The sequence below is a fragment of the Nyctereutes procyonoides genome, unplaced genomic scaffold (genome assembly GCF_905146905.1).
Source record: "Nyctereutes procyonoides isolate TBG_1078 unplaced genomic scaffold, NYPRO_anot_genome, whole genome shotgun sequence".
In the NCBI taxonomy this organism is placed as follows: Eukaryota; Metazoa; Chordata; class Mammalia; order Carnivora; family Canidae; genus Nyctereutes; species Nyctereutes procyonoides.
The window spans coordinates 53,536,584-53,549,370 of NW_026575020.1; the positions used below are offsets into that span (position 1 = coordinate 53,536,584).

Below are 12,787 nucleotides of genomic sequence, written 5' to 3' on the forward strand. Positions count from 1 at the left end.
GAGCCCTGGCAGGTGGGCCCCAGCAGCTGCCCTGGCCCTCGGACACGGGCAGCCCAGCCTGACACAGGGAGTGGGGCTGGGGTGGGGGACGGGGACCTAGGGCTGGACACAAGTCAGGAGGACACAGGGGCCCGGTGCACCGCCCGCATGGACCTCTCCTGGCTGGCTGTTTGCAGACGCTGCCCTCTGAGGATGAGGACGGTGCTGGCAGCATGGACTTGTGGGGCGAGTAGGAGTAAAGTGTTCCATAAGAGGTAGGAGTCAGGACCCAGGGGAGAGGGTGTCCACTCTCTGAGCGCCCTTTCCAGAATTGAGAGGAGACAGGTAAGGCATTAGCAATAACAGGGGGACTCTGGGCACCTGCCCCTCAGGTGTGTCTGTCCGGCCTACCTCTGCTGGGCCCGCCCCACTGCTGGGGCAAGCGGCTCTCACGGCTTCCCGCCCGGTCCTCGGAGCAGCTGGCTCCAAACAGTGGCCGGTTTGGGTGGGAAAATTGCACACGTCCTTTGCATTTTGCTGTCGCTGGCAGGTCCCCGCTTCCTGTGCCTTTTCTCCCTACTGTGCTCTCACACGGGGCTGTAGCCTCCACACCCTGGTTGTGCTGCTGGGGCCCCACGGGCCATCCCCAGCCCCTGAGCTCGAAAGCCATTTTGGGACAGTGAGACCACGTGGACACTGCCTGCTCTGTGGACCTCCCAAGAGTCCTCCTCACCCCCGGGCACTGCTGGCCCCCCAAACTCCATCCCCCCTGCCCCGCCGTGCAGAGAGCCCTCTACCTGGTGTACAGGCCGTTCTTCCGGCAGAAGGAATTCTTGACAGAGAGCCTCCGGTTGTTGAGTTCCAGGGCAGGGAAACTGCTTTCATCCAAGCTCATCATCTCCCCGTGGCCAAGGGCACCAGACTTGGCACTGTTCCCTGGCAGGGGGGAGGTGGGGGGAGACCGCATCCGGTCAGCCGTGCCATCCCTTTAGACCGCTGGTCTCCCCTGTCCCACCTGGCCGGGATGCTCTCTCTTTCTCTTGTTAGAGGTGAGACCAAACGGGAGATGGAGATCGTACATAGGGGCCCCAGGCTGCCCCCCCACCTAGCAGAGCAGGTGCATTCCTAGGAGAGAACCCCCGGCCCCAACCTTGCCGAAAGGGAGGCGGACCCAGGAGCATCCCGTCCAGCCAGCAGGGCTTGGTGCCAGCTCACCAGAGTCCGTCTTCTTGGCGTACTTCTTGCTCTGGCCTCGGATGATGAGCACAAAGACCAGAAGCAGGATGAAGATGAGGCCAACGAGGGCAATGACCACCAAGAACCACCACTCCTCGTAGAAAGGGTTGGCTTTCTGGGCTGGAACATGAATGGTGGGGGGGGGGGTGTCAGGTGCCTCCTGCCTCTAAGCCTCCTGCTCCAGCTGGGACCCTACCACCTGCTCAGTTTATGGCATGCACAGTCTGTGCCCCATTGCAATGAGGTAGACCCTAAGACAAGGTTGGCAGGGACAGTTTTAGCTCAAGGGCCAGCTCTCATCCATTGGTAAAGGGATGCCTGGAGGGCTGCTTTGAGTTCTGAGGCTGCATCTGGACTCGCCAGCAAAGAGTGTGGGGGTTGATTAGTGATGTCTGCCAAAGACACAGGACGGAGAAGCAGTAGGGTGCATGCTAATTTTCCTTTTTTACCTCCCCCTCCTCTTGCCACCTAGGGGCTGGCCTAGGGGCTACCTTGACAGGCAGGCCCACATTCGTTTTGGGGAGTACCTTTCTGGTGTGTGGTAGGCCTGGGAGACTTTCTCCCCAGGGACTGGACTCAGTCTTTCTGTGGCAGCAGAAAGTGAGGGGAACAGGGTGGGTGGACATGTGTGGGGCTTCAGAATGCTCCCTCCAGCCAGGGCTCTCCTTCCTTCAAAGCCCTCAGTACCATGCTTTGTGCACAAACCACTACTAATCCAGTAGGCTGCCTAGTGAGGAGCTGGCTCTTCTATTCCCCTGCCCTGGTTCTATCAATCTGGACAAGGGAGATCATATGTGGGAGGAGGGAGGCCGCCAGGTTTCTGAGCCTCACCCATTGGGTTACCATTTTGAGCTATGTTTCTGCCTTGAGGGAAGGGGCCTTGGTATGAAAAGTTGGGCGAGTGATTGGATTTGAGGTCATGGGTTTCGGCACTGGAGTCCTCCGTGAGTCCTCCAAGATGCGCTGGACGGGAAGCATGAGAGGAAGAAGGGGAGGGGTGGCAGTCCTATGCCTCTCAGCCCCAGACAATGCTCCACAGGCCACTGCATCTGTTTTGGGGGTGGTTCCCATAGAAACATGCAGTTTATGGCCTGAGTGAATTCTCTCGGGTGATGAGCTCACAGAAGCTCTCATCTTGGGCCCAGGGATGTGTCCACAAGCCCCACTGAGCCCCCTCCCCAGGGCTTCTGGAATCCTTGCAAAGGAACCCCAGAGACACACAGCCACCAGCTGCTTCCGGAGCTCAAAGCTGACCCAGGCCCTGGTCCAGGGCTCACTGCTTGGAGAATCGAGAGGACAGGACATGTCCCCATGCCAACGCGTCTTCTGGTGCATGGGCAGTACCTGGCACAGACTGGGAGGGGCTGCTGGGGGTGCCGAAGCCATAGTCGTTGACGGCGATGACTCGGAAGTCGTAGCTCACGCCTGGCTTCAGGATGTCCATGCTGAACGTGTAGGAGGTCACCTCCTTGGGGATGTCTTTGATGAGGATGTCCCATAGCCCCTCGTCTGCAAGAGTGTCGAGAGGGAGACGCCCCGTGAGGGGGAGCCCCCTCCCACCCCACCTGCTGCCCCCGGAGAGCAGGGCCTGTCTGGACTGCCCAGTCAATGCTGAATCTCTGCAGATATTTTTCAAAAGATGGCTTTTTGGAGTCTCCGACCCTTTGGTTCCCTTTATTAAAATATCTGTAAAATATTTAAAGACGTGTAGTATGTAGAAAACACGATACCCACCAACCCAACGCCACCGCCCACAGGAGGAGACTCAGCATTCTGGTACCTGTGTAGAAGAACTCAAATCACCTGTTTTCGCATCATTAAAAGTGCTGGTCAACGTGACTTTACGTGGTTGCCTACGATTTTATCACACGGGTATATCCTCCTTTCCTTAACTGGGCCCCTCTTTTTCTGACTCCCCCCTTCCTATCAAAATATATATAGTAGTGGGATCAGACAAAAAGAAGACCCCTTTTTAAAAATAGCCACAGAAGGGGCTGGCCTTGCCTGTGAGGGTGCGGACCGATGGGGGCCCATCCTCAGCTGCCTCCTTGCTGAGGTGCAGGAAGCTGGGGATAAAGCACCCAGACAAGCCTGGAGGGGTCCCCCATCTGTTCTCCACCCACATTGTTCCCAACCACCCCCATCCTTTCAGGCCTGCCCCTTTGTCCGTGGCTCTCTGGGTCTGACCCTTTTGGGACTGAATTCATGTCCACCTCATTCAAAAGGAGCAGCGGGCATGTTGCTCCCTATGAGGGAAGTGCAAGCACCTGCCGGGGCCCTGCAGCATCCACCTCGGGCCCCCGGCCAGAGGTTCCATGCAGGGCCACTGGGACTGGCGTGGCCCTTGGAAGGATGGGGAGCCCTTCTGCTTGTTGCTCATTTCCCAACTAAAGCGTGGGGGTGATCCAGGGAGTCCAGGAATCTTAGGACTCGGTGGCTGGGCTCCTAGGTCTTGCGTCCTGTGGTGCGCTCCAGGGAGGGCACCTGGCAGCCTCAGCGAGGCAGCGTTCCTGACCATCGGGTCCTCAGGCTACCTCCTAGCTCCAGCTTGGTGCTTCCAGCCTCTTCCAGGGGCTCACGGATTTTGGTTCCTTCACCACATGTGTCACGGATCCACCCACGCCAGGAACTCTGGTGGAGGCACCCATCACCCCCATCGTCCTCTCTGAACTGTGGACCACGAGGTGCTGGCCCTGCCCACCCAGTTCTCTCCAACTGGAAGTAGCCACGGGGGCCCATCTGCATCCTGCCGTCCTCACCAAGGCGTGGGGTCCTGAGCTTTGTCTCATCTTCTGTCTTAGTTGTTTTGTGCATCTGCCTCACACACCCTGTGGCTGTCCCCCACCAGGCTGTGCCGTCCCTCCCGGGCAAGGACCCCGCCTGATTCGCCTCTGCAGCCCAGCGCCCAGCACGGGAGTCCTCTAAGTGCTGGTGGGACAACTGGAGGCGACTCTTCTTCCCCAACCTTCTCAGAACATTGGGTGCTCTGGCTTCATGCCCTGAGAGCCGAGGATCGGGGTGCCAGTCCATTCTCCTCCCATGACCCTGAACGGTCTTTCGTTCACTTTCAATGCCAGTCAACAGTGGCGACAGTGATGATGGTGATGACAACACAGCAGAGACTCTTGTTCCTCGTCAAGCAGCGTGGTTCTATGGGCTTTATGTTTCACACCCACGGTGGCCGTGGGGAGAGGGAAGCACTGCTGTGTTCACGTTATGGATGAGAGAGAGAGAGAGAGAGAGAGAGAGAGAGAGAGAACCCATCCTCCCAAGGTCAGGCTGCCCTAAGTGGCAGGGCTGGTGCTTCAGCCTAGAGCTGTTGCTCCCCACCACCTGGCACCCAACACCCTCTGGGTGTCCAGGACGGTGCTGTCTGAGGTCCGCGGCTGACTCAGTGTTGGCTGAGTGGGCTCATCCGGGACCCTGCTGCCTCCCAGGAGCTGGGGCCTCGGCCCGCCGTGTGACCCACCTTGCTCTGCCCTGCACAGAAACAAAGGGTGGGGCCGGGCTCCGGGGCCAGGCCAGAAGCTGCTGGAATGTCATGCTGGGGCTCTGGCCTCCAGCCTCACGAGTCGGCTGATGTGCGTGGCCGGTTCCACGGGCCAGAAACCTTGAGTGAGAGAGGCCCGCCCTGCTCGGCAGTACCTGCCAGTTCTGGGTTTGTAGAAAGCAGGCGTGTTTGGTTGAAACTACCCAGCGAGGCACAGATCAAGACGGATCTCCTCCTGGAGAGGAGGATGTAGAGCCGGGGGGTGAGGGGGCGGCGCGGAGGTGAGAGATGCTCTCCAGCAGCCCCACGGAGAGGCACGGCTTTCCCCTGGCCCTCCGCCCTCACCCCCCTGTCACAGCCTCCTTTAGTCTCTGTCGCAGCTCTTGGGCACCGCTCCCAGACCCGACCCTTCAGGGGTCCTGCCTTGATCCCACCTCGGCCTTGCACACCTCGGCCCCCCCGCCCCAGGACGCCAGGTCCCACGCTGGGCCTCTCAGGGAACGTTGGAAAATCAGCAGGACGGGAGTCGGGAGCCAACATTCCACAGCCTGGCGTCCGTCCGTCCGTCCGGGTGGGCCAACTCGGATGCAAAGCATAGGCACGGGCCCCGGTGGGGAGCAGCTCACGGCTCTCCTGGCCAACTCGGCAGCCCGCGGGAGGGCAGGGGAGGGACCATCTGGGGTGTGGGGAAGAGCCAACCCCCAGCCCTCTTCCAGCTCCGCATTGGATCTGAGCTGCTCCATGAAATAACTATTCCTCGCTGCGATTATTAGCGGAAGATTAGGGCAATGGCAGGGTGGTGGCTCTTCCTGGAAGCCCGGCATTAACTCTCTGTTATCGAGATGATTAGCGCTCAGTTATCCGAGGTATGAAGTCTGTCACTGGGATGCTTCGGGGCTCTCGTGGGAAGTATTAGCTTCCGATATGCCCCACTACCTCCCGCTATGATTGTTATTTGCTGTTCGTTCCTTCTGGACTTCAAGTGGCTAATCACAGAGCCTTGGCCTACCAAGAACAAGGCTCCAGCCCTTCCCCAGCTCTGGCACCTCTGATGAATTTGGAAACCTAGCAACGGGGAGAGCTGGCTGCGGCCAGAGCTGGCTGTAGGGTGGCCAAGGGGAGCTGGGAGGAGCAGCTGTTAACGGCCACTGTGAAGCGGGAGCCCTGGGAGCAGCCCCCCCCCCCACCCAGAGGAACTTAGCACTGGCTGGCTGGTCTCCTGATGGCTCTGGAAGCGCTTGTGATTCGATTTCAGGCCTGACAAGAGGGGTTGGTAGGGTTACAGGAACTGCTGAGATCGTCAGGGTGGCAGAGACGGACTGCAAGGAGGTGGCTAGGGTCCCCGGGGGGGACAGCTGGCCTCTGGATGGGACGCCAGTCAGTGGGGTCTCGTGAGAGGCCCCGTGTTTAACCAAGGGGGCAGGGGCCAACACTTTGCTCCTTTGGTTTCTTGAATGATCTTCCACCCGAGTTGGTCGTCACCCGGTGCTAAGTGCTGCTCTCCAGGGGACCCCAGTGGGTGTGTGTGGGGTGTCCTACCTAAGGGTGCAACTCTCCATTTCCCACTCGCCCCAGGGCCACCTCTAGCTCCACCTGGAGTAGGACAACGCCTTCTCAGGAGGACACAAGGTCGCCAGGTGGAGGGACTCCATAAGGAGGAGAAAGCAAAACCTGGAAGCTGCTCCAGAGGGAGGCGCTCAGCCCGGGGCTGGGTGTACCTGATGGCCTGGCCTCGATGACGTAGCGGGTGATGGGCCCTTTGCCAGGGTCTCCGCTGGACCAGTGGATGGCGATGGCGGAGCTGTACCTCACGATGATGGGCACTCCGGGCGGCCCGGGGGCACCTGCGAATGGCACGCAGTGGGCAAAACGAGGTACGACACCCAGCCTGTCTCCCCGTGCTCCAGCAGAGGGGCTGGGCAGCCACACCGAGCCCGGCCGAAGTCTCCAGAAACCCTGCGAGCGCCAAGGTCCTAGGTGTGCGTCTCCAGCTGGGCCTGCTGGATCCAACTACCTTCTCTGGGTCGCCCACACTCCCACTCTGTTCCATATTCAAAGCCAGGAGACCTGACTTCACTAGATGGGGGTGGCTTTGATCAACTCACATAGCCCTCCAGCGCCTCAGTTTCCCCAACTGTAAGGCCCTTTTGGGATGATGGGATATGACCTAAGGGGACAGTAGGGGTGGGTGTGATGGTGGTGGAGGAAGGGCTCATGATAAGTGGGGTGTTAGTTTTGGGGGGCTGAAGGGCTCCCTGACATCTGGTCTCCTGGCCTAGGATGGCAATGGCCTCTCTACTTCCTGCCTGAAATTCCCCCACCCCTGCTGCAGGTGCACCCAGGCTGGGCCAGAGTGGAGGCTGGGAGCGGGGGGGGGGGAGGAAGAAAGGGCTCTGCTGCTGGCTGTCCTGGCACGGCAGGTACATCAGGGTGGCCAACCAGGCACCAGCCATCCAGGCACCAGCGATCCAGGCACCAGCCATCCGGCACCAGCCATCCGGCACCAGCCATCCAGGTACCAGCCATCCGGCACCAGCCATCCAGGCACCAGCGATCCGGGTACCAGCCATCCAGGCACCAGCCATAGTCACCAGCGATCCGGGTATGAGCCATCCAGCACCAGCCATCTGGTACCAGCCATCCAGTCACCAGCGATCTAGGTACCAGCCATCTGGTCTGGTACCAGCCATCCAGTCACCAGCAATCCGGCACCAGCCATCCGGGCACCAGCCATCCAGGCACCAGCCATCCGGCACCAGCCATCCGGGCAGCCAGCCATCCAGGCACCAGCCATCCGGCACCAGTCATCCCAGTACCAGCCATCCGGGCACCAGCCCCAGGGGCCGAAGCAGGAAAGAATTCACTTGTGCAGTAAGAAGAGTGAGAGCCAGTTCCATCTATGGAGGGTCCCGGGCCCCTCCTTCTCTCACTGTCACCAGAACCCACACCCTGTGCGCTGTTTCCTACCTGCCTGTTCCTCACTAGACCTGGAGCCTTGCACCCCCAGGGCTGGGCACAGAGTAGGTGCTCCCTATGCACTGTGGGATGGGGGAATAAGCGGGTGAGTGGGTTGGCAGGGGGATGACCGCTTGGCCAGTGAGTGCCGAATGTGTACTGTGGACGCCTGCAGGGAGGGAGCCTGGAATCCAGCTCCAGACTGAAGAGCCTCCAGGGCCCGCGGAGCTGGACAGCAGGCCGGGGACTCAGGATCAGAGCTTGGCAGCCCACCGCCCGGCCCATGTCCAGTCCCGACCTGTGACCTCAGAGAGCCTCATCTTCCTTCCTTCCTTCCCCAACGTGCATCCTGCCTACGGCACAGGGCAAAGGCAGCTGAGGGGCCGGGGGTGTGAGATACAGCCTGAGGGGGGTGAGGAGGGTGGGGGGAGCGCTCTCAGGACCCCCGAGTTCTCATTCTGCACAGGACAGAACTCAAGGCTGACAGCAGTCAGCAACTCCCAGCCTAGAAGCTTCCAGGACAAGGATGCGTGGTGGCACGTCCTTTCCTCGCCCACACTTGCAGGGCACAGCTCAGCGCTGGTTCAGAGGGACCCCCCACCGCCTCCCCCCAACTTCCTGCCACCCCCTCCTTCCCACTTCAGGCCTGGGACACTTCAAGCCTCAGGTTAGAACAGGCTGTCCTCTGGCCTTCTCCCCACGGCCCTGCTCCGCCTCCCTTTGTCCCTGCCAGCTCTTTTCCTGCTTTTGTTTCCCAGGGAAGTTGGCTCAGGTGAAGAGGCGGCACAGGAGGGGCTGGGGGCAGGTGAAGGGCAGAGGGGGCGGCTTCTTCCCACCAGCTTCCTCCCCTGGTCCTGCAGGCTGCACGGCCCACAGGAGCCCCGGAGCCAGCCGTCTTCTTTGCAGAACCAGAGGCAGGGAAACAAAGTGCCCACGAAGAGAAAGGGAAGCATGGCCACACCTGCCCGACAGGTGAGAGGCAAGTCAGGCAGCCTCTCCAGCCACCGCCCCCCCATCATCCTCACCCCCCAGGGGCCTAGCTCAGCGGGGCTTCTGGCCTCCAGGACAGGGAGCAGGGGGAGGGGAGGCAGACAGAGGAGGCAGGGAGGAGGCTGGGGAGGAGGTGGAGGAGGAGGTGGAGGAGGAGCCTGGGGAGGGATTTCAGGGAAAGTTTGAGATGGGCTGTGTCCTTTCTCAGGGAAGGAGGGAGCAGAGGCCCAGCCCGGTGGCTTCTGTGTTCAGGAGAAGACAGCCTGCCTGGGTGACAAGGACTTCGGAGAGCAAACCTCAACCACAGCAGGCGCCTGAACAACTCGCCCAGCCCCAGGCTGACCCTGAGAAGTGTCACAAACTGCGACAGAGCCACTCTTCCATCTCCGGTCCCCAGCGTCCCCCTCCCCACCCTCCTCAGGCCCTGTGCTCAGTGCACAGCCTGGCCTTGTCTCCCTTGCTCCTTTCTTCCCTCGGTCACCTTTGTCTAGGGAGGACGCAGCCTGGCAGGGGCCCCTGCCTGTGACACCCCCCCCCCACCTCCCAGAAGCAGTGGTGCTCAGAGCACCAGGCAAAGAGCCTCCGGCGGCTCCTGTGCAAATGCAAGTTCCCAGGGCGATCGGTCAGGGATTCTGATTTCCTGGGGCCCAGAACCCTGGGTGTGTGTGTGGGGGTGCTCTCTGACATATGTGGCACCTGGAGAAACCCTCGGACGGCGCAGGTGATCCTCCACTGCCCAGGCCCGCCTTCGCTCTCACCCGCACACCCGGGCCTCCTCTTCTCCGCTGCCGGAGCCGCCTTCGGGGTACTGCGAACCCTGGCTTGTGTTTCCATGTGTCTGTCTGGATCCCACCCCCCATGCCATCCCCACTACACCTGCCTCCCCCGTCTCTGCATCTCCGGGGTCTAGCACAGCTCTGGGCACCCCCTTCCGACCTGGGGGGCTGCACGCTGTGTGTGCACGGGTGGGGTGGGTGGGCAGCAGCCCCCTCGGCCGCCCGGAGCTCCCCTACCTTCTCCGGGGCCTGTGGTAACGTTGGCCTCGATCTCCGGCCCATACGTGAAGGTCTTGGCTCGGATGCGGAACCTGTAGGTCATCCCCTCCGCCAGGTCCTTCACCTTCAGCCACAGGGGGCTGCTTCCCTTCACGTCTACGGTCACGATCTTACTGACACCTGCAAAGGAGGCACGGGGCGTGTGGGGACGGCAGAGGCGGCTGGCAGCTGCAGGGGTGGCACGTTGACAGGGTGGGGGGGGAGCTGCACCCCCTCGAGGTCAGGCCGGGGCTGGCACCCTGGGCCACACAGCTGTGGTTCCCACACACGCGCTCCCACAGGCCGTTCTCAGGAGGAAGGGTTCCGCGGCCAGAGAAGCCTGACAAGAGGCCCGGACCATCCGATGGGTAGGCACGGGGGTCCTTCAGCACCTCCCCACCCTGCTGAACTGAACCGCTGCATCCCGAATGTACTCTACCCCCCGTGTTCACTTCTCCCCTCACCGATTCCACTGAACTGGAATCCCAAGGAGCACCTTCTGCAGGGACATCCCGGGGCCGGGGCAACACACCTGCAGCCAGTCCCAACAGCCGAGGAGAGCCTCGGGACCTCTGGCAAGCCTCTTGTGCCATCAAGGGGCCAGGGGCTCGCACCAGGCCCTCCATCAACTGCACCCCAAGTCACAGTAACCAGTGGGGAGGCCTGCATGGTTTTTAGGAGGTTCAGGCTTGTGCTCGGTGCTTCGTGGGCCCAAATCCTCCCGACCACCAGCCTCCTTGGGGGTCGGGGAGGTCGGAATGGGGTGTCCTTTCCCGTGTCCCCCAAGCACAGTGGTCACCCCGGGGAGGGAGGCTTCACAGGTCACACAGCCCAGTGCTGGCCCAGGGTGTGGGGTGGGGGGAAGCCCTAGCTTTGGTTTGTTGTTCTACTGAATGAGCCTGTAGCCATAGCATCGTGGACTAGATGTTATGAGGTTAAATAAAAGAGCACCTGGCAGCTGGCACATGCCCAAACCACCTTATGAATAAATAAATACCAAACAACAGAACGATGGCTGCTCAAGCGGAGGAGGTGACCCAAGGTGGGGGGGAGGTGAGGGGACAGGCCCCAGGACCCAGAACAGCAGCTCTGAGTGGCCGTCCCTTGACATTTCTGAGCAAATCCCTCATCTGCCTGGGCCGTGGTTTTCCCAGCAGGAAAGGGGCAGGGGTCACCGGGTTCTTGTGAGGCCTGTTTGCTGCTGACCCGACCCCAGGGCTGAGGCATGAACGGGGGGCGCAGACGCAGCTCTGGCCTGGCTCAGTCACACCCAGGGCTTCGCGGTCCTACCGCTGGGCCACCGCGGAGTGGACGGGAACATGCAAGGACATGACGTCGGCTGTGTGGCCAGACCGTGCTGGACAGAGGAACGGGAAGGCCTCGTGCCCCCACCCCTCAAGGGCTGGGGCCCCTGGGTAGGCCGGGAAAGGCCGCTCGCTGTGAGGAGAGCCTGTCCTGTCCCCCGGCATCGTGTCCCTGTGCCCTCGGCCCTCTCCTTCCGTCCGAGGGAGAGACGGGCCCCTTTCCCAGGTCCTGGACTTGATCGATCACATCTCCTCCTGGGGCCCTGCCCACCCCCGCCCCACAGTGTCCCGGACACAGCGGCACTTTGCAGAATGAACTAGTGCTGGCAGGCAGGTGCTGGTGGGGAGACTGAGGGCCATTGTTCCCTTGGCTGGCCCAGAACTGCTGGCCCCGGCGGTGTCCCAGGGCTCCGCCCCTTGTTCTGGTCAGGCCCTGGAGCCGGGGATAGGTGAGAGTGGGGAGGTGACCTCTGGCCACCAGGCTGCCACCTGCAGGCCAGCCACACCCCCGAGTCCTCCTGGGCTCTGGAACTGGACCCAGGTGGCCGGGAGCTCGGCCTCCTTCCCGCTTCTCCGAGTAGATGGCAGTGCTTTCTGGGCTCCCCCTGGGCTCACTCACGCAGGTGTGGGCAGAGCGCTGGCAGGTGTGTGACATCCACAGTCAGGGTTAGGGCGGCCTGGGAGCCTGGGAGCTGGGCAGGGTTCCCACTGGGGGAACAGGGACTGCCGGGGGCTCTAAGGACAGCCAGACAAACAAGAGTCCGGGAGGCAACCTGCACATCGAGGTTCTTGACCTGGGGTTCACAAGGAAGCGGGGTGCAGCGACTCCCCCAAACTGTGCTTTCTGGGGAGAGGCTCTAAGGCTTTTATCAGATTCTCAAATGAGTTCCTGACCTAGCAGGAGAGGCGAAGGCCTATCCAGAATAAGGCTGACACCCTAAATTCTGGATCCTGGCAGGCACAGGAGGGGCTACGAGGGGCTACGTGGGGCTCCCCCTCTTTCTGGGCCTGACAGCAGCCTGGCCACTGTGGATGCTGTGTGTCTCGCAGGCTCCCGTCCTTCCTTCCTCACTTTGGTGGGAGACCCAGGTGCTGCTCAACTCTGAGCCCCTGCGTGCAGGTGCAGAAATGCTCCTTTCTTGGCCCCAGATTCTCCCTTTGCAAGTGGGGAAGACGCTCATCACATCCAAGTCTGTGCAGTGCCCCCCCCTCCCCCACAATGCCGACGAGAGAGAGCCCTCGGGAGCGGTGCCGGGAGGGTCCCACTCACCGTCCACGGGGGTGCAGGGCTCGTACACCAGCCGGTAGCCCTCCAGGACACCGTTGGGGAACTGCGGGGCCTCCCAGGACACGTTCACCGAGGTCGTGGTCAGCTCACTGAACCTGACAGAGCTGGGGGCGCTGGGGGCTGCAGGGAGACAGCAAAGGGTTTGTCTTGTCCTCCCGAGGCCCTTCAAAGCCCTGCTCGGCTTCCAGGGACCAGCAGGGGTGGTTGGGTCTGGGCCCAGGAAAGAGAGAGTGAGCAGGGGTTCATCAGAGGTCAGCCATGCGCCCCCCCCCCCCCAGGAAGCTGCTAGCTCTGGCTTTCCAATACCAGAGTCCAAGAATTGGGAGGGAAGACAGCTTTCTTTTCCCTAAAGTTGGAAGACTCTGCTTCTTCCTGCTAAGTGGCCCTGGCCCCTGGCTAAGACCACAGGACACGTCTACACTGCGCCTCCAGGGTCACTGTGGGGTCACGCGATGTCCTGGTATTGTAAGGCTTGTCTTTTGCCTTCCTCGGTGGAGAAGGCAGGGGCTGT

The 12,787-nt window shown here is 61.4% G+C and overlaps 1 protein-coding gene across 2 annotated transcripts in view; it reads right to left on the reverse strand.

Moving 5' to 3' along the window:
• Nucleotides 1-12,787, reverse strand: part of SDK2 (sidekick cell adhesion molecule 2) — a 256,028-nt gene that overhangs the window by 13,633 nt on the left and 229,608 nt on the right. For both annotated transcript variants that reach the window (XM_055332148.1, XM_055332138.1), the window contains 6 exons: nucleotides 12,259-12,396; nucleotides 9,664-9,825; nucleotides 6,424-6,549; nucleotides 2,560-2,724; nucleotides 1,195-1,335; nucleotides 777-915 (listed from right to left, as the gene is read on the reverse strand). In XM_055332148.1, coding sequence (XP_055188123.1) covers nucleotides 777-915; nucleotides 1,195-1,335; nucleotides 2,560-2,724; nucleotides 6,424-6,549; nucleotides 9,664-9,825; nucleotides 12,259-12,396 — 871 coding nt within the window. The remainder of the gene's footprint in view (nucleotides 1-776; nucleotides 916-1,194; nucleotides 1,336-2,559; nucleotides 2,725-6,423; nucleotides 6,550-9,663; nucleotides 9,826-12,258; nucleotides 12,397-12,787) is intronic.